The following is a 21,257-nucleotide window of genomic DNA, read 5'->3' as shown; positions in this document are numbered from 1 at the left end:
CACAACTGCCCCCTTCTTTCCCCCTTTCCCTCCACAGCTCTTTCACCTGCAGTTGCATTAGAGCAGTGCAGCCAATTACGTTCTATTGGGTACATGGGGCTTTATTTTTTTTTCTCTGCCTACTGCAGTCTCATCCGTGCAGCTTTGCCTGTCCGATCTGTGTAGCACAGAGCCGAGAAGGCGTTTCAGAGAACTCCACTGGGCTCTGTGCTGTAGGCGGAAGGTGAGGAAAGAAACTGCTTCTGTCATCCCCCAGTAAATGCTGACAGTTGCGGTGTCTGGACCCGGTTCTGGTCCCAAACAGACATGGGGCACATGCCCTGGATGCCAGCGATGGCATACAGAAGCTGGTGGAGGAAGTGGTATAGAAAACTTCCTCTACCAGCCTCTGTGTCATGTGACAGGCTTCAGAGGAGAGGGCTGCTGGAGGTGGCGGAACGGCGTTCCGCCACATTTCAGCAGAAAAAAGTCCTGCATGTAAATAAAGTAAAGCGATAAGCAACACTTCACAGTGTATATCAATTGTAGCAACATACAGTATTGTTTAGAGCGATGCATCCAAATAAGACATTTTCCCCTTTTGTTGACTACCTTTCTCATGAATACAGTATTTATGAGCATTGCCATCGCTATATGAACATCGTATTCTTCTTTCTGCCCATCTTCTGGACCTCTAGTTTGGAATGAATGCTCTACTGCTGGGGGCGTGGTTTGGACACCTCAAAATTCTGCAGATCCTGGTCAACGCCGGAGCCAAAATCAGCTGTCAAAATAAGGTGAGGCTTGTCTGTTGATTCTGTAAGTCCATCAAGACCAGAAAAAGCCACTCATAAAACATGGTGTCACGGTCAGGGGTCAGGCTCAAAGACCAGTAGCTATAGCTGTAGAGAGGCTCCCACTGACCAACAGCATAGGTACTGATTATAAGCAGGTCACCTTGGTGGATGACATGGGTACGGGGTCTAAGCACTAATTGGTATTCAGAGCTGCTGATGGAGGAGATTGGTTTTGCTTTACGTTAGTACCAGGTCGCAGTCCTCAGGATCACCCCACCAGGAGGTGAGCAAGCCAGGGTCCAGTATCAGATGTAGCACAAGGGGATCAAGCAGAAGTGTAGTCTGTAAACAAGCCAAAGGTCTGTAACAATTGGTGCAGATTTGGATAAGCAGAAGTGTAATCGAAGAATAAGCCAAAGGTTGGTAACAAGTGGTTGCAAGTTGGGGTCAAGCAGAAGGGTAGTCGAGGAACAAGCCAAAGGTCAGTAACAGGTGGTTGCAAGTTGGAGTCAAGCAGAAGCGTAATTGTGGAACAAGCCAAAGATCAGTAACAAGTGGTTGCAGGTTGGGGTCAAGTAGAAGCGTAGTCAGGGAACAAGCCAAAGGTCGGTAAGGAGCGGTTGCAGGTTGGGGTCAAGCAGAAGTGTAGTCTAGGAACAAGCCAAAGGTCAGTAACAAGTGGTTGCAGGTTGGGGTCAAGCAGAAGTGTAGTCGAGGAACAAGCCAAAGATTGGTAAGGAGTGGTTGCAGGCAACAACAGCAGGCACAAGCAGGGTCAGACGGTCCGGGTCAGCAGGTAGATGAGACAGGCAATAACAGCAGGCAGAGGCAGAGTCGGTAGGCAGGCAGAGGTCGGCAATGGTATCAGGCAGTAGTAGTAGAGTAGTCAGGCAGGCCGGGTCGGATGGGAGCGGGACGGATGGTCAGACAAGCCGGGTCAGATAGGTAACAATCAATCAGGTGCAGATTTACAGGAATCACAGAGCTGAGACGAAGCAGCAATGTGCCAGAGGCACAGGGGAACTTTTATGTGCACTTTGGCGCCAAACCGGCGCTAACGCGAACGCACGTGCGCCCGTACGCGCGCACGTGCACACGCGTGGACAGGCGCAGCGTACCTGCGCGCGCCCAAGCGCCGCGCTGATGTCTGGAAACAGCAGGATCTTGCTGCAAGGTACGTACAGGAGCGCGCCGGCGCATAGGCGCATGCAAACGCCCAGATCTGGCGCGGGTGGTACCCTGACAAGAAGTGTAGTCAAGGAACAAGCCAAAGATCAGTAACAAGTGGTTGCAGGTTGGGGTCAAGTAGAAGCGTAGTCGGGGAACAAGCCAAAGGTCGGTAAGGAGCGGTTGCAGGTTGGGGTCAAGCAGAAGCGTAGTCTAGGAACAAGCCAAAGGTCAGTAACAAGTGGTTGCAGGTTGGTGTCAAGCAGAAGCGTAGTCTAGGAACAAGCCAAAGGTCAGTAACAAGTGGGTTGCAGGTTGGGGTCAAGCAGAAGTGTAGTCGAGGAACAAGCCAAAGATTGGTAAGGAGTGGTTGCAGGTTGGGGTCAAGCAGAAGTGTAGTCGAGGAACAAGCCAAAGATTGGTAAGGATGAAAGTGGGGGAAGATGGTAGTTGCGCTGTGATGAAGGGGGGGGGGAGGGAAGCTACAAAGATGACTAAAGTGGCAAAGTGAACTAAAAAATCAGAAACGGGCCAATGCATGAATAGATCCTACATGCTAAAAGAACATGGTGGGGATGCAGTGCAGTGCAACGTAGCTGATCAACATGACATGTTGCGGGCAGACAAAGCCTAATATATAAAGGTAATCGTGAAACAGTGACTGCTTGAATATAGCAAAACAAAAATGCATATACCAACACAAATAGGGTGAATAATGACACAATGCAAAAAAAAAAAAAAAAATAATATATATATATATATATATATATATAATGCAAGAAAAATATATGTGGGCTAGTGCCCCATTAGCAAAAACGTGCCAGATCCTGGTGAACTACAAGTGACAAATCCCTAGGACAAACATGAATATTAGTTCTATCATCCAGTCCAAAAAGCAAAAACACGTGATGAGAAACACAAAACAAGTCCAATCGTGAAGGGAGGGGGGGGATCTTCAGTGAGGACACCTCCGTGTTTGCAAGCCGCTTACCTTACAGCTGTAAGGTGTACAGCCTGTGTTGCAAATGACCCGCAGGTGTAGACGTTCCGTGTATACAGGCAGTGACAATGATGAACATGCCAAGCGAAATATAAAAAATAAAAAGTATACAGCATGTAAAATAACTCTGCAACGACCACAGTGGAGGGGGGGCAAGACACACACAGGGGGAGGTTGCACTCACTTTCATGAAGTGAGTGTGGGCATCAATCCACGAGCGCCGAGCTCGTATGCCTCCAGGAGTGTCACCAATCTGGAATCTGTCCTCGTGCCTGGAAACTGGAATATGTCCCCGTGCCTCTCTCCTCAGTGTTCGTCAGGTAGAGTAGTGATGTACAGTGTGAGGGGGAAAGTGACGCACATAGCGTGATCCCATATAAAAGGTATATTTATTTAATAAAACAAGTCCAATCAACTTACATTTAAAACAATGCTGCAGTGTGTAGTAACTACGAGCGCCAAGCTCGTCTCCTGTTGTTTGTCTATGGCAGGTTGGGGTCAAGCAGAAGTGTAGTCAAGGAAAAAGCCAAAGGTCAGTAAGGAGTGGTTGCAGGTTGGGGTCAAGCAGAAGTGTAGTCAGGAACAAGCCGAAGGTCAGTAACAAGTGGTTGCAGGTTGGGGCAAGTGGAAGCTTTTTCGAGGAACAAGCCAAAAGGTCGGTAATAAATGGTATCAAAGATACGCGCGACAGCGACAAGAGCAGGAAATTGGCTGAGGAGGAAGAGCACAATATTAACCTGGAAAACAGGAAGTGCAAAGACATGGCTTACATAGGAAGTTAATGGGAGGAGCAAACAGTTCAAGGTTCACCAGAAAAAAGGTACAAGGCAAGGTTGTCAAAGGAATCAGGCAGGGAGCTGCCCAGCATCTGGGTTAGCTCAGCAAGAAGAAATACTGCCAGACACAGCAGAGGTTGCAGGTTCAGATGCAGGCCCTGACAAATCGCAATCTGCCTAAGGCAAAGTTGCTTGTTGCGCCTAGTCATCCTTTAAACCTTGAAATCCTTTAGATAGATATGCGTAGATTCTAATTAGAAATAGGGATATACATAAAATCTAGTTACAAAAATGCAGCTGAAAATGGGATAAGGTGGCAGGGAGATGGGAATGGGAATGGTCTTCAAAATGCTACAACATAGTCCCTTTCTCTGAGCTTTCATAGATCGGGGCCTCTGTTTATCATTGGAACTTTCCCATCTGGCTGGTTCCAGCAAATCTCATCCGAGATCCATCGTTAGGAAGTTTTGCATAAAAAGGCATCAAAGTTCATCACTGCCCCAGACTTTAGGAAGAAGATAGGTCCATACAGCTTCTGCCCCCAGCAAGCATACTGCAACACTCGGCAGGTGTAGACAATAAATACCAGGGAGTTCTATTGATCAGTGACCTCAGGAGCCTTTATCCATTGATCAGTGTCACTGCTTATCAAGCTTTTTTATTAATGGTTGGTTTTACGATCTTCATCTGCCTTAATCCAAATCCATTTGCAATTTGCTTTCCCAGGAGGAACATTTTGGTTTTTATCAAAGCTGCATGGATCTTAGTTTTATTCATTTGGACACTGACCTATTAAATTCTAACTGAAGGGTTTTTTTTTTAACCGGTTAAGGACCTTTTTTTCTGACATTTGTTCTTTTAAGTTTTAAATTTATATTTTTTGCTAGAAAATTACCATATATACTCGAGTATAAGTCATTCCGAGTATAAGTCGAGGCCCTCATTTACCACAAAAAAAATGGGAAAAACTTATTGACCCGAGTATAAGACGAGGGTGAGAAATGCACAGCTACTGTAAGGGGAAAAGAGGGTCAACAATGCCCATTTGCAGCATCACTGTGCCCATTTGCATGCTTCACTGTGCCCATTTGCAGCCATAGGTCCCCCGAACTTCAAACTCGGTAGTTAAGGGTTCCTAGATGCCCCCTAGCTGCAGCCAAAATTTGGGGTCTCTGAACCCAAAGGGTCCCGAAATGACATTGCTGCAGATGGACACAGTTGACTGAATTTGGGGCCCCGTATCTCGGGGCCACTTAGCGCTAAGAACCCCAAATTTGGTGTGCAAACCCAGTGGAACTAGTACCATAACATTTCCAAAGCTGGGGTTTCTAGCACTAAGTGGCCCCAAGATACAGGGCCCCAAAAATCAGTTCAGAAAATGTCAAGCACTTTTCTGTAGCAGAGAATGACATTTTCCAAACCAGGTTTGGGGCCCCGTATCTCTGGATATGTTATGGTACCAGTTCCACTGGGTTTGCACACCAAATTTGGGGTTCCTAGCACCAAGTGGCCCTGAGATATGGGGCCCCAAATTCGGTTCAGAAAATGTCAAGCACTTTTCTGCAGCAGAGAATGACATTTTCCGAACTGATTTTGGGGCCCCGTATCTCGGGACCACTTAGTGCTAGGAACTTCAGCTTTGGATATGTTGTGGTACCAGTTCCACTGGGTTTGCATACCAAATATGGGGTTTCTAGCATCAAGTGGCCCTGAGATACGGGGCCCCAAAATCGGTTCGGAAAATGAAATTTTTTGCTGCAGAAAAGTGCTTGACTCGAGTATAAGTCGAGGGGGGCACTTTCAGCACAAAAAAATGTGCTGAAAAATTTGACTTATACTCGAGTATATACGGTACTTAGAACCCCCAAACATTATATATACAGTTGTGCTCAAAAGTTTGCATACCCTGGCAGAAATTGTGAAATTTGGGCATTTATATTGAAAATATGACTGATCATGCCAAAAAACTGTCTTTTATTCAAGGATAGTGATCACATGAAGCCATTTATTATCACATAGTTGTTTGGCTCCTTTAAAAAAAATAACATAAATCACTAAAATGGCCCTGATGAAAAGTTTACATACCCTGGAATGTTTGGCCTTGGTACAGGCACAGAAGTTGGCACGCACAGGTTAAAATGGCTATTAAAGGGTCATTTCCCACATTTACGGCTTTTTAAATCTCAATTAGTGTCTGTGTATAAATAGTCAATGAGTTTGTTAGCTCTTACATGGATATCCACTAAGCAGGCTAGATACTAAGCCAGGGTGAGCAGAAAAGAACAGTCAAAAGACCTGCGTAACAAGGTAATGAAGCTTTACAAAGAAAGATATCCAAAGTCTATAATATGCCAGTCAGTACTGTTCAATCATTTAATAAGAAGTGGAAAATTTGGGAATCTCTTGATACCAAGCCAAGGTCAGGTATATCAAGAAAGATTTCAGCCATAATTGCCACAGGAATTGTTCAGGATACAAAGAAAAACCCCACAGGTAACCTCAGGAGAAACACAGGCTGCTCTGGAAAAAGATGGTGTGGTTGTTTTTAAGGAGCACAACACAATGAAACTTGAATAAAAAAGAGCTGCATGGTCAAGTTGCCAGAAAGAAGCCTTTACTGCACAAGTTCCAAAGAGGGAGGGGGCTCTTTGAATTCGTTTTTTATTTTTTCTTATTTATTTTACTTTTTATTTTTACACAGTCCTTTTTAAAAAAAACTATTTTGATTGCTTTTATTTCTATTACAAGGAATGTAAACATCCATTGAAATAGAAATAAGCATGACAGGTCCTGTTTATTGTGAGATCGGGGGTCAAAAAGACCTCAGATATCTCATTTACACTTATAAGCAAAAAAAAAAAAAAATTAAATTTTACATTTACTAATAAAAAAAAATTGGCCCTTTAAGGCCATTAGGCGGAAGTGACTTCAGACGGTGACAGTACAAGTCACCTAGTGCTAGGACAAGGCCTTTTAGTGTCCAGGGTGAAGATGCCAAACAGCGTCCCTCCCCCTCCAAAATGTATGAGCATTATGTATCAGCAAAAATCCCCTCCCCTCCAAAAAAAAAATTGAGCACTAATCTTCAAAAATTCCCCTCTTCCAGTACAACCCCCCCCCCCCCCTTAGCACAAATCCACTCAAATTTTCCCTCTGAGCATAAATATTCTCCCCCCTCCAAATAACCCTCTCCCAACACAAATCCCCCTCTCCTAGCACTAATCCCCCCCCCTAAATTTCCCCTCTAGCAAAAAAAACAAACAAAAAAAACAATTACCCCTACTAGCACAAATCCACCCTCTTCAAATCCCCCTTTCTAATACAAATACCCCCCCTTCCAGCTCAAATACTCTCCCTCCCCACATCCCCCCCCTCCTAGCATAAATCCTCTACCTCTCAGATTTTTCCCTCTAAGCATAAATCCTCCCCATCTCCCAACACAATCCCCCCAAATCCACCCTCTCCTAGCACTAATCCCCCCCCCCCCAATTTCCCCACAAAGCACAAATCCCCCAATCATCCCTATTAGCACAAATCCACCCCCTCAAATCCCCCTTCCTAACGCAAATATCCCCCTCCTAGCTCAAATCCTCTAACTCTCAGATTTTCCCTCTGAGCATAAATCCTCCCCCCACCTCCAAATTCCCCTCTCCTAGTACTAATCCCACACAAATGTCTCCTTTGCCACAAATCCCCCAATCATCCCTACTAGCACAAATCCACTCCCCCCCCCCCCCCCCCATCCCCAAATCTTCCTTCCTAACACAAATATCCCCCCTCCAAATCAATCCTTCTAGCAAAATACCCCAAATCCCCACTACGCCCAGGGCAGCCGGCCCTCCTGCCCACCCCTTGTCCCGGCCCTGATCTCATCTATTTAGAGAACGCTTTTCATTGTGGGAAGCGATCGTACAGCTTTTATGGATGGAGGAGGAGTGTAAAGAGGTTAGGCAGTCAATAGTAAATGGTTGCAAACATGCCTGGGACAAACCTAGATCTATACTCAACAAAAACACGCAAAAGTTAACGAAAAAAAAGCAAAAGAAAAAAAATACAAATTATGTATAAAAAAAAAACAAACAAAAAAAAAAAAAAAACGGGCAGACATGGTGGACCACTGTGTTTTGTCTTTTTGCTGCCGTTGCTTTTCTATGTTTCTAATCCAAGCCACAACAATAAGTTTATAGTTCTAAGGCTTTGTCTTTCTTGGGGGTTTAGTGACACTTTTATCAATCACATTTTCAGAATGGACTCAACCTGCTCCACTGTGCAGCGCAGAGAGGTCACATCAAGGTCCTGGAGTTCATCATGGAGGATCTGGAGAACATCAAAGTAGACAAGGTGGACAAGGTAAAGGAGACATCCTTGCATGTACTTGCAGACAGGGCTGGGACAAGGGGTGGGAGGGGGCGGCTGCCCTGATCACTGTGGTATCATGTGAGGTGGTGGGGCACCACAAGGATACCGGGGGGGGGGGATTTGTATTGAGAAGGGGAATTTGGGCGGTGACTGGGGGTAAGAGTTTTTCTAGGAGGGATAATTTAGGCGGGTGTGCTTGGAGTAGTGATTGGGGGGGGGGGGGGGGTTGTGCTGGGAAGGGGGATGGGAGAAAAGCTTTTTGCTAGGAGGGGGATTTGGGGGGGTTGTGCTATAAAAGTAATATGGTAGAGGGAAAATATTTTTCTGCTTGTAGAGATGATTAGGGATTTGTGCTAGGAGGGGAAATTTGTGGGGGGGGGGATTCATGCTAGGATGGGGATTGGGGGAAGGGAATTGGTGCTGGAAGGGGGGGATTTGTGTTTGGAGGGAGGGGAAATTTGATGGGTAGAGGATTTATGCTAGGAGGGGGATTTGGGGGATTGCGCTATAAAAGTAATATGGTAGAGGGAAAATATTTTTCCTTTTTTGGGGGGGGGGGGGGGGAATTTGTGCTTGTAGAGATGATTCGGGATTTGTGCTAGGATGGTGATTGGGGTTGGGGAATTGGTGCTGAAAGGGGGGGGGTTTGTGTTGGGGGGGGGATTTGATGGGTAGAGGATTTGTGCTAGGGGAGGGTTTTGGTTGGGTGGCGGGGGGGGGGGGGGGTGTGCTATAAAAGTAATATAGTAGAGGGAAAATATTTTGTTGGGTGCGGGATATGTGCTTGTAGAGATGGTTGGGGATTTGTGCTAGGATGGGGATTGGAGAATTGGTGCTGGAAGGAGGGGATTTGGCGTGGGGGGGGATTTGTATTGAGAAGGAGAAGGCTGGGGGTAAGAATTTTTCTAGGAGGGCAGATTTAGGGAGGTGTGCTCGGAGTAGTGATTGGGCAGATTTGTGCTGGGAAGGGGGATGGGAGAAGAGGATTTATGCTAGGAGGGGGATTTGGGGGGTTTGTGCTATAAAAGTAATATGGTAGAGGGAAAATAATTTTTTTTTGGGGGGGGGGGCAGGGGAATTTGTGCTTGTAGGGATGATTGGGAATTTGTGCTAGGATGGGGATTGGGGTTGGGGAATAGGTGCTGGAAGGAGGGGGGTGGTTGTGTTTGGAGGGGAAATTTGATGGGTAGAGGAGGATTTGTGCTAGGAGAGGGATTGGGGGGGGGGGGGGGTGCTATAAAAGTTATATGGTAGAGGGAAAATATTTTTTGGGGCGGTGGATTTGTCCTTGTAGAGATGATTGGGGATTTGTGTTAGGATGGGGATTGGGGAATTGGTGCTGGAAGGGGGGGATTTGGTGTGTGTGTGTGTGTGGGGGGGGGGGATTTGTTTTGAGAAGGGGAAGGTTGGGGGTAAGAATTTTTCTAGGAGGGAAATTTTAGGGAGGTGTGCTTGGAGTAGTGATGGGGGGGATTTGTGCTGGGAAGGGGGATGGGAGAAGAGGATTTATGCTAGGAGGGGGATTTGGGGGGGTTTGTGCTATAAAAGTAATATGGTAGAGGGAAACTATTTTTTTGGGGGGGGGGGGGCAGGGGAATTTGTGCTTGTAGATATGATTGGGGATTTGTGCTAGGATGGGGATTGGGGTTGAGGAATAGGTGCTATAAGGACGGAGGGGGGTTTATGTTTGGAGGGTAAATTTCATGGATAGAGGAGGATTTGTGCTAGGAGAGGGATTGGGGGGGAGTTGTGCTATCAAAGTTATATGGTAGAGGGAAAATATTTTTTTGGGCGGGGGATTTGTCCTTGTCAATTCTGAGGTCATGCGTGCATACACACACACACACACGCAGTCATAGAGCTCTATGTGTGGTTAGCTTGCGCTGCAAAAATTTGTTTTTAAAAAAACTATACAATATACCCGTCCAGAGTAAACTTATACAGATGATGGTCGGCACAATATTACTTCCCAAAATACATTTAATAAGAGTATTTTTTCTTTATTATAAATGTTATATTGTTTTATTAGTGTTTTTTTTTTTATTATATATTTATATATATATATATATATATATATATATATATATATATATATATATATATATATATATATATATTGTTTTATATAATTTTTTAATTAATTAATTTTAATGCTCCTTCTGTCAGGGGGCCCGGGGCAGTCGCCCCTTGTGCCAACTTAAAAATCCAGCACTGTATACACAGTTATTGTCAAGCAATGACATAATATGCAGTATAAAGCACAGTAAAGGCTTTGGATAGCAGATAAACTGTTGTGTCGCACTTCTCAAACTACCCACAGATATATTTAGCGATCCAGGACATCCTGGGTGAAGCCATGTTGGTTAATCCTTAAACTACTGGCCTGGGTTATGTATCTGAATATGATGTCATAGACATCACGTGATTTGGATTAGATCACTGAAGAGGCGACTCTTCCCAACCACATAACTGCTTATTGTACTGTAGTTCACTCATCATGTCTTTTTTATATGTAAAGGAACCTTTAATGCTGCTTCTAAATCCACCCCATTGTTTTAGGCCCCTTTCACACTGGGGCGGGGGCGGCGTCGGCGGTAAAGCGCCGCTATTGTTAGCAGTGCTTTAACGTCGGTATTCGGCCGCTAGCGGGGCGGTTTTACCCCCGCTAGCGGCCGAGAAAGGATTAAAAACCACCGCAAAGTGCCTCGGCAGAGGCGCTTTGCCGGCGGTATAGCCACGCTGTCCCATTGATTTCAATGGGCAGGAGCGGGGAAGGAGCGGTGTATACTCCGCTCCTTCCCCGCTCCAAAGATGCTGCTGGCAGGACTTTTTTGCCCGTCCTGCCAGCGCACCACTCCAGTGTGAAGCCCTCGGGCTTTCACACTGGAGACAAAGCAGCGGCACTTTCGGGTCGGTTTGCAGGCGCTATTATTAGTGTGAAAGGGCCCTTACATAAGTAACGCAGCGCCTGTTTAATGGCCTGTTCACAAAAGGGGATAAATCTTCCGGAGGTCAAGTGGTTAAAGTGATTCTAACAAACGTTATAATTACTAGACATGTGCACTGACAAAAATGTTGGTAATTTTCGTTTCATTAATTTTTTTGTTGTTTTTTCGTTTTTCGGGTCATTCGTTATGATGGAAATTCCTTATTTCGAATAAATTGGTAAATTCAGAGATTTGTAAATTTGAAGATTTGGAAATTCGAAATCTGGAAATTTGGAAATTCTAAAATTCGAAAGAACAAAAATACGAAAATAATAACGAAAATACAAAATAATAACTAATAATAACTATCAAATTTATAGGTACTGGAATTTGCAATACGAATTTATCCGAAGTTACGAATTATCCAAAATAACGAATGCCGCATCTAAATGAATGGATGTAGTGAACGCATAAATAAAAATGAATAATATTTTCTTTTTATTATTATTAATTCATTACATTCCATTCATTTAGATGCAGCATTCGTTATTTCAGATAATTCTCAACGTTGGATAAATTCGTGTTCACGTATTCGTTCACGAACAGCCAAATTTGAAAGGAAGTTCCAATAACTATAGTTTAATAGTTGGTAAAAAAAATGTAATCCGATTTTCATTCTTATTTTCACATTTTCGAATTTCCGAATCTTCTAATTTCCGAATTTCTGATTTTCGAATTTTTGGATTTTCGAATTTTGGAAAAATTCTTTAACCAACAAGCAACACTGCACCCATATTAAATTTTGATAATTTTTCTCCCCACAAATAGAGCTTTCTTTTGGTGGTATTTGATCACTTCTCGGTTTTTATTTTTTGTGCTATAAACAAAAGAAGAGGGACAAGTTTGAAAAAAACACAATATTATGTACTTTTTGCTATAATAAATATCCCAATTTTTAAAAAAACAAAAACGAATTTCTTCCTTAATTTATGTATTCTTCTACATATTTTTGGTAAAAAAATCGCAATAAGCGTCTATTGATTGGTTAAAGCGCCTACAAAATAGGGGGTAGATTTATGGCATTTTTTTTTCTATTTTTTTTTTTACTAGTAATGGCAGTGATCTGCGATTTTTTATCGAGACTGCGACATTGCAGGGGACAAATCTGACATTTTTGTCACATTTTTGGGACAATTGACATTTATACAGCGATCAGTGCTATAAAAATGCACTGATTACTGTATAAATGTCACTGGCAGGGAAAAGGGTTAACACTAGGGGGCGATCAAGGGGTTAACTGTGTTACCTAGGGAGGGATTCTAACTGGGGGGGGGCTGACTGGGGGAGGTGACCAATCAGTGTCTCTATATACAAGGGATCTGTCTCCTCTCCCCTGACAGGATGTATATCTCTGTGTCCACACACACATACAGATTCCAAGTGCCTGCTCTGTGACAAGCAATCGCGGGTGCCCGGCGGACATCCCGGCCGCAGGCACGTGCATCGGCTCGTAAGTGACGTGCCCCCTAAATGGCCAGGAAGCCGAGGACGTCATATGACGACCACCTAGGATGAGAGAGCCACATTGCAGCCGTCATATGTCTATACGCGGGATTGGAAGTGGTTAAATGGGTTTTCGTTAATTCGAATATTTCTGAATAAACAAATTTGTTGAATTTAGTCGAAAAACGAATTGGGGACAAAACGAATTGCACATGTGTAATATTTACCATCTCGTTGCAATTGTTTTGCAACAGCCCGATCCTCCTCCTCTCAGGTCCCCCCACTGGTGCTCCCGGCTCCTCACCCCTACTGAGTGGCCTCATAGCAAGTGGCTTGCTATGGGGGGGGGGGTCAGGAGCACCGGTGGGGGGACCCGAGAAGAGGAGGATCGGGGGGCTGTTTGGTGCAAAATGATTCCTCACCCCTGCTGAGTGCCCCCATAGCTAGCCACTTGCTATGGGGACAGTCGTTCAAGTCCTGACCTGGCTGTGTGTGTCCATTGACGCACAGAGTGTGGCTCGGCCATTGCCCTCCCCACTCTCCCCCTCACTGGATGTGATTGACAGCAGCAGGAGCCAATGACTGTGCTGCCTCTCTGTCCAATGAGGTGAGAGAGAGAGAAGGGAGCCTGGCTCTCATGCACATTGCTGAATCGAGATGGGGCTAAGGTAGGTATGGGGGGGGGGGAAGTATAGAAGGTTTTTTACCTTAATGCAGAGAATGCCTTTCTGCCTTTAGAACCACTTTAGGTAAGAGCGCAAAACACTTTACAACCATTAACTTTTTTTTTTTCTCCTACAAAAGTCACCAGTCTGACCAGTTCCAGGAAATTTGTATTGTTTGTATAAGGTTTGTTATCCTTTGTTTCTGTCTGCAGTTATGGAAATAACAATGGCGAACCAGCCACTATATAGCACTCCTAGTTTTCTAGATTTAAGTTAGATTGCTTTGACTCATTAAAAATGCATTAGCATTCTTACATCCGCTCCGGAAGGTTTTACCCCCTCCCCCCCTTAATGACCAGGCCATTTTTTGCGATACGGCACTGCATTAACGTAACTGAGAATGGCGCGGTCGTGCGACGCTGTATCCAAATAAAATTGATGTCCTTTTTTTCCCACAAATAGAGCTTTCTTTTGGTGGTATTTGATCACCTCTGCGTTTTGTTTTTTTTTGTGTTTTTTTTTGCGCTATAAACATAAAACTACCGACAATTTAGAAAAAAAAACATGTTTTACTTTATGCTATAAAACACATCCAATAAAAAAATGTAAAAAATCTAATTTCTTCATAAATTGAGGTCAATGTGTATTCTGCTACATATTTTTGATAAAAAAAAAAAAAAAACAATAAGCGTATATTGATTGGTTTGCACAAAAGTTGATTTATCAAAGCTGGAGAGTGCAAAATCTGGTGCAGCTGTCCATGGAGGCCAATCGGCTTCTAACTTCAGCTTGTTTTAGTAAGATTTGACAATAAGGCCGGGTTCACACTGGTGCGACACGACAGCCGTCCTACTTTGGATCCGACTTTGCCTTGCGACTTGATGCCGACATACGTTCCGACTTTCAATGAACGGGGATCCAACTTGGATCCTCGCCAATGCCAGGCACTGTGTTTGGTATGAATCTTGAGGGGGAACTCCAGGCCAAAAATTTTAAATAAAAAACTGGCATGGGTTCCCCCTCCAAGAGCATACCAGGCCGTTCGGTCTGATATGGATTTTTAAGGGGAACCCCCTACGCCGAAAAAATGGCGCGGGGGGGTCCCAAAATCCATACCAGACCCTTATCCAAGCACGCAGCCCGGCCCGTCAGGAAAAGAGGTGGGGACGAGCGAGCGCCCCCTCCTGAACCGTACCAGGCTGCAAGCCCTCAACATGGGGGGGTGAGTGCTTTGAGGCAGGGGGGGTGCCCTGTGGGCCCCCCCACCCCAAAGCACCTTGTCCCCATGTTGATGAGGGCATGGGCCTCTTCCCGACAACCCTGGCAGTTGGTTGTCGGGGTCTGCGGGCGGGGGGTTTATTGGAATCTGGGAGTCCCCTTTAATAAGGGGGCCCCCAGGTCCCGGCCCCCCACCCTATGTGAATGAGTATGGGGTACATCGTACCCCTACCCATTCACCTGGGGGAAAAAAAGTGTCAATAAAAAAAACAACACACTAGACAGGTTTTTAAAGTAATTTATTGGGCAGCTCCGGGGGTCTTCTTCCGGCTTTGGGGGGTCTCTTCCGACTTCTCCGCGCTCTCCGGCCTCTTCTCCCGGTCTCCGGTTCTTTTCCTGCTCTCCGGTGTCTTCTGCCGAGCTTGCCCACTCTTTTGCTAGCGTTGGCCCGGTCTTCTCCGTCGTCTTCTTCCCTCCAGTCTTCTTCCGATGTTGACACGACGCTCTCTCCCGCTGTAATGCCGTGTGCGCGGTGCGCAACGACTTATATAGGCATGGGGCGTGGTCACCGGGTGATGTCACCCGGTGACCACGCCCCTTGTGACGTCACCGCCCCATCATGCCCCGGGCCACAACTCCCTGTGTCCATTCAGACATGGAGCCGCAGCTCGGCCCTCCCCCACCTTCCGCTGCCTCCCAAATTCCCATTCTCAACACAAACCCCCCTCTCCCCCCAATGTCCCGGTGGTGCCCCCCCTCCCCCCACACGCACGTGATACCATAGTGCCCAGGACAGCCACCCCTCCTGCCCTTGTCCCGGCCTTGTAAGAACCACTTTAAATACAGAGAGAGGGCAAGCATAGGGTGTTTGAGGGAATACCCCAGAACAGAGGGACTTTCATTTTTAATGATAATGGTAAACAGGACAAATATACAGGGTAAATCTCCCTAAGTGGGCCAAAGGCAGCAATAAAAACCTGACAGGGGTTCTAATCCATCTCCCCTCTAACCAAAACTTTTTAAAAAAAAGTTTTGCCTTTAATTATACTTTAAGGGGGGAATCTCCTGGTCGGGTTCCAGTGACCTCTCTTAAAGTTGGGATTTTTCCCTTAAAGTGGTGGTAAAGTCAGAAGGTTTTTTTTTTTTTAATCTTAAAGCGGAGCTCCACCCATTTAAAAGTCAGCAACTACAAAAAATGTAGCTGCTGACGTTTAATAAACAGACACTCACCTGTCCAGCGATGTGGGCGCACGAAGCTCCGCTCCTCTCCCCCTCCTCTCTGCGGCGTCGGCATTGTAACTGTGGGCGCCAAGCTGTGGCTTCACAGCAGGGCGCGCACTGCGCATGCGCGAGCCTCGCGCTGTGAATGGCCGGCCAATCTTCTGGGACCTGTGACGTGTCCCAGAAGATTGCAGGGGGAGGGGTGAACTTCTGGCGCTGCAGCGCCAGGGGAGGAAGTGGGAGCTGGGTGCCTGTCAAAACTAGGTACCCGTTCCCCCCTCTAAAAAAAATGACATGCCAAATGTTAGGGGTTCAATTTTTTTGGGTGGAAGTCCACATTAATGCATTAAGATAAAAATCTTTCTGTGTGCAGCAGCCCCCCTCAGCCCCCCTAATGCCTACCTGAGGTCCATCTAGATCCAGTGATGGTGCATGAGAGACTCGGCTGCCCTCTTCATTGGCTGAGACACAGCAGTGAAGTGCCATTGGCTTTAGTTGCTGTCAACAAAAGTCAGTGAGCCAATGAGGAGAGGGTGGGGCGGGGCCGAGACACGGCTCTGTGTCTCAATGGACACACAGAGCAGCAGGTTCGCTCGGGTGCCCCCATAGCAAGCTGCTTGCTGCGGGGGGCACTCGGCAGGAGGGAGGGGCCAAGAGCATCGGTGAGGGACCCGAGAAAAGGAGGATTGGGGCTGCTCTGTGCAAAACCACTGCACAGAGTAGGTAAGTATAACGTGTTTGTTATTTTTAACAAAAAAAAAAGGGAATTTAGTATCGAAAGAAAAAAAGAAAATTGAGCAAACCTAAAAGCACATTATTAAGTAATCATGCAAAACACATAACATGTGAGTGAATCTGTCCATGTGAATCAATTGTTAATGTGTAAAAAAAAGTCCCAAAAAAAAAAAAAAAAATTTAAAAATGTAAAAATGAAAAACAACGTCTAGTTAATTGGTTATAAAAGTCCCAAATCAAACAATTAAAAAATGAAGTAACAATGAAGACCACTTCAGGTGCAGCACCTAGAAATCTGCAATGGCAACTGGTCAGTACTTTATATCCCAGCGAAGAAGTAAGCTAAAAAAAGCCACATGGCCTCTTACCGGACACAATGGACCCCAAGTTCTAGGGATCAGGCTCGCCTGATATGCACAGTAATCAGCTGTGATCTTCCATCTGGTCCTCTCCAAACACTAGCCACTTTCCTCCGTCATGGACAACGGGACGTTTTTAATAAAACTCCACCTTCCAGTCACTCTGCCCGACACTCATCCAGTAAGTATAAGGGGTTTAGAAGAAAAGGAACTTCATGGTGCAGTAAGTAATGGTAGTTTATTCCATAACATTTTCTTAAGCACAGCAAAAGAAATACGATACAAAGACACAGCCGCAGGTTTTTCAGACTGCCAGCTGGTGCATGGTGACGTCACAAGAGTCTCTCCAACCGACGCGTTTCCCTGTAACAGGCATCGACTGGGAACGGAAGTAAACTCTGGGACGTCACTCACCACCTAATCTTGTCAGATGAAATTAATTAGCTATTGGATCACATTCTTACGATCAATATATTTTACTGATCCGGAATTTTTAGTATCAGATCCGGGATGATATCCGATAGCTAATTTCTGTGGTAATTATGTGTATACGGGAGCTTTAAGAAAAAGTTTGTAAAAGATTTTTTCTTTCTTCAATTTTAAAGGTGACTGTGACATGTTTAATGTGGCGGCTCATGATGATTTTGCTTAAACATATTGTTGTTGCTAAAAATGTTTGTTTTTAAACAATATTTTCCAAAAAAAAACTGTGTTGTATTTGTGACACCTGGGAGGAACAGATGAGTTTTGTACTTCCGGTGTCTCTCCTGCCTGGTATAAATCACGTGGTGAGTGATGTCCCAGAGTTATCTCCGTTCCCAATGTAACGAGAGGGTCTTCGCCACACAGGTGTAAATTGAAACCAGGTGTAAACCAAATAATTGTCTCCAAAGGTAAAGAGCCCCCAGGTGCTGGCTAATGCTGAGTCATGCTGGAAGTGTGCAAAAAAGTCCGGACAGCTGCACACCGGGAAAAAAATTCAAAAGTCTTTATTGTAAAATTGGGATCATACAGTATACAGGACACTGTGACAAAAAAGTACAGGCAATCAGCTAACGCGTTTCGCACTTATGCTAAGTGCTTACTCATGAGTATCTCCGTTCCCAGTCGATGCTTGTTACAGGGAAACGCGTCGGTTGGAGAGAATCTTGTGGCGTCACCACGCACCAGCTGGCAGTCTTAAAAACCTGCGGCTGTGTTTTTGTATCGTATTTCTTTGCTGTGCTTAAGAAAATTTTTGGGAATAAGCTACAATTACTTACCGCACCATGAAGTTCCCTTTCTTCTAAATCCCTTATACTTACTGGATGAGTGTCGGGCAGAGTGACTGGAAGGTGGATTTTTATTAAAAACGTCCCGTTGTCCATGACGAAGGAAAGTGGCTAGTGTTTGGAGAAGACCAGATGGAACATCACAGCTGATTACTGTGCATATCAGGCGAGCCTGATCCCTAGAACTTGGGGTCCATTGTGTCCGGTAAGAGGCCATCTGGCTTTTTTTTAGCTTACTTCTTCCCTGGGATATAAATTACTGACCAGTTGCCATTGCAGATTTCTAGGTGCTGCACCCGAAGTGGTCTTCATTGTTCCTTCATTGTTACTTCATTTTTTTTCACGTGATTTGGGACTTTTATAACCAATTAACTAGAAGTTGTTTTTATTTTTACATTTTACAAAAAAAAATTGGGGGTTTTTTTTTGGGTCTTTTTTACACATTAAAGCGGTGTTCCAGCCGTTTTTTTTTTTTTTAATCAGCAACTACAAACACTGTAGCTGCTGACTTTTAAAAAGGGCACTTACCTGTCCAGCGAGCCCGCGATGTCGACCCTCCCCCCCCCCCCCTCGAGGCCGATCCATCCATCGGATCGGGTGCCGGCGCCGCCATCCTAACTAAGTGAATAAGGCAGTGGAACCTTGCGGCTTCACTGCTTGTTTCCTACTGCGCATGCGCGAGTTGCACGGCGCTTTGTGGATGGCCCTGTCGTCTTCTGGGACACACCCAGGTCCCTGAAGACAATGGGGCAGCTCGCTGAAGAGGAGGAAGTAACCGAACAGCTCCGCGGAATAGGAAGAGGCAGATTAGGAAGACTGCCTAGCAACAGGCATTTCTGGTAAGTAAAAAAAATTTTTTTTAAATTTTTTTTTATAGATTTTTTGGAGAATGTTAATGTAATTTTTTATGTTAGGGTGGACCTCCACTTTAACAATTGATTCACATGGACAGATTCACCCGCATGTTATGTGTTTTTGCATGATTCCTTAATAATGTGTTTTTAGGTTTGCGTAATCTTCTTTTTTTTTTTTTCTATATATGTTGAATTAAGTATTTAATTTTGGGAAATAGCAGCATACATTTACACATATGTTTTTACTTATAATATCATATTTTTTATAATATTGATCATATCATTAAGATCGGCGAGCGCAGAATAACTAAACTATATACCTGAGAATTTAGTATCACTTTAATTTAGACAAGTTTCAGCTCACTCCCTGCTTTTGTCTCTTGGACAGGAAGTGTTGAAAAAAAATGTATCCAATTGGAACACAAGCAGCAATAAGTATTTATAGGCAATTTGGGATAAGAGGGGGGTCTTGGTTACCTTGGGGTATTTTTTTGGCTTTCCTAGAGAAATGGTTGAGGTCAGTTGTTTTAGTGGGGAATTTTAGTGAGCCTCCCTTGGTTTCCTTATCATTATAAGATGATTGAGTACATAGAAGGTGTCCTACAGGAGGTGGTAAATATTTAACTTTCAATAATAACTGGCAGACAGATGAGTGTTTTATAGGTAACGCTATCTGTTGGTTGTACTATGTATAGGGTTTCTGTTGTCGGTGGCATGTGACTGTGGAGGAAGAATTGCCAATTAAATTGTTTGCATAGAAACCTCATTCTTTCGGTGGAATGCGACCTGCAATGCTCTATGGAGTAGCAGGAAGTTGAAAAGGGTAAAAAACGTAATAAGAATGTAATCTCAGAAATACCAGCCTGCCACTGTTACCGGTCCCCAAGGACAAACACATCCCAATGATTGTTCAATGAGAGCTCTATAATCCACTGAATGTTACTTCCTCTCTCAGTCTTAGAAGACCTTCGAGGAGCGTGGATGCAGTTTGGTGATGTGTTTGGGAGTTCCTCCAGAAAATATTAAACAGATCTTTATGTGCGGTTTTGCCTATCTGCCCTTCAGATCTTTATTTACGTAAAAGCTTTTTTTTGGATTTTCTCAGAGTCTCATGCAGTACGGCAAGATTTTTTAAAGTGCACCACATCTAACAAAACCCATAACAGAAAGCCACGTGCCACTATCCTTCTTACTAAGATCAATGAACAAAGAGGGAGGCAGAGGAACAATAAAGTGGGAGCTCTTCTGCTTGTCTGACCTTCAGTATGGCATAAATCAGGGGTGTGCAAACTTTCTTCAAAGAGGGCCAGATTTGATGGAGTGAACATGCATGAGGGACGACCATTTTGCCTAGTTCCATTCTTTGATGCAATACTGGTTTGTTGTGATCTTTGGTTGCACAATGTAGTGGAAGATCAAATGTATAGACATAATCTTTACCTGGAGTTCCTGTCTTTTAATCTCCTGGTATGGTTGTTGGTTGCACATATATTTACTTACCTTCTTTTGAGTTATTAATAGATAGTAAGGGCCGCATTTACCTTTTTTCTATGCATTTTGCCTGACATTCTTTGAACCATTAACTTTCGGTCTGCGTGTTCGTCCGAGCACTAATACACTGCCCAACAAGATTTCTCTTTCCTTTGTGGCTGTGTGTGGTGAAGAGATGAACTTGGGCGTGTTATTTGGAGATATATATATATATATATACACAGTATCTCACAAAAGTGAGTCTTTGGTGGTGGGAGTGTCATGGTCTGGGGCTGCATGAGAGCTGCCGGCACTGGGGAGCTACAGATCATTGAGGGAACCATGAATGCCAACATGTACTGTGACATACTGAAGCAGAGCATGATCCCCTCCCTTCAGAGACTGGGCCGCAGGGCAGTATTCCAACATGATAACGACCCCAAACACACTTCCAAGACCACCACTGCCTTGCTAGAAGCTGAGGGTAAAGGTGATGGACTGGCCAAGCATTTCTCCAGACCTAAACCCTATTGACCATCTGTGGGGGATCTTCAAACGGAAGGTGGAGGAGCACATCATATGTCTATTTCCCAAAGACAACCTCTGGATATGACGCTGAACACGTGCACTCAACTTCTTTGGTCGACCATGGTGAGGCCTGTTCTGAGTGGAACCTGTCCTGTTAAACCGCTGTATGGTCTTGGCCACCGTGCTGCAGCTCAGTTTCAGGGTCTTGACAATCTTCTTATAGCCTAGGCCATCTTTATGTAGAGCAACAATTTTTTTTTTTTCAGATTCTCAGAGAGTTCTTTGCCATGAGGTGCCATGTTGAACTTCCAGTGACCAGTATGAGAGAGTGAGAGCGATAACACCGAATTTAACACACCTGCTCCCCATTCACACCTGAGACCTAGTAACACTAACGAGTCACATGACACCGGGGAGGGAAAATGGCT

The 21,257-nt window shown here is 44.7% G+C and overlaps 1 protein-coding gene across 3 annotated transcripts in view; it reads left to right on the top strand.

Annotated features, from left to right (window-relative positions):
• The window catches only part of ANKDD1A (ankyrin repeat and death domain containing 1A), a 114,156-nt gene that overhangs the window by 37,336 nt on the left and 55,563 nt on the right, over positions 1-21,257 (top strand). For all 3 annotated transcript variants that reach the window (XM_073618348.1, XM_073618350.1, XM_073618349.1), the window contains 2 exons: positions 678-776; positions 7,965-8,069. In XM_073618348.1, the coding sequence (XP_073474449.1) occupies positions 678-776; positions 7,965-8,069 (204 nt within the window). The remainder of the gene's footprint in view (positions 1-677; positions 777-7,964; positions 8,070-21,257) is intronic.

This window comes from Aquarana catesbeiana, linkage group LG03 (assembly GCF_042186555.1).
Source record: "Aquarana catesbeiana isolate 2022-GZ linkage group LG03, ASM4218655v1, whole genome shotgun sequence".
Classification (NCBI taxonomy): Eukaryota; Metazoa; Chordata; class Amphibia; order Anura; family Ranidae; genus Aquarana; species Aquarana catesbeiana.
The sequence above is the reverse complement of the archived record's forward strand: the minus strand, read 5'-3'. Positions and strand labels throughout refer to the sequence as shown.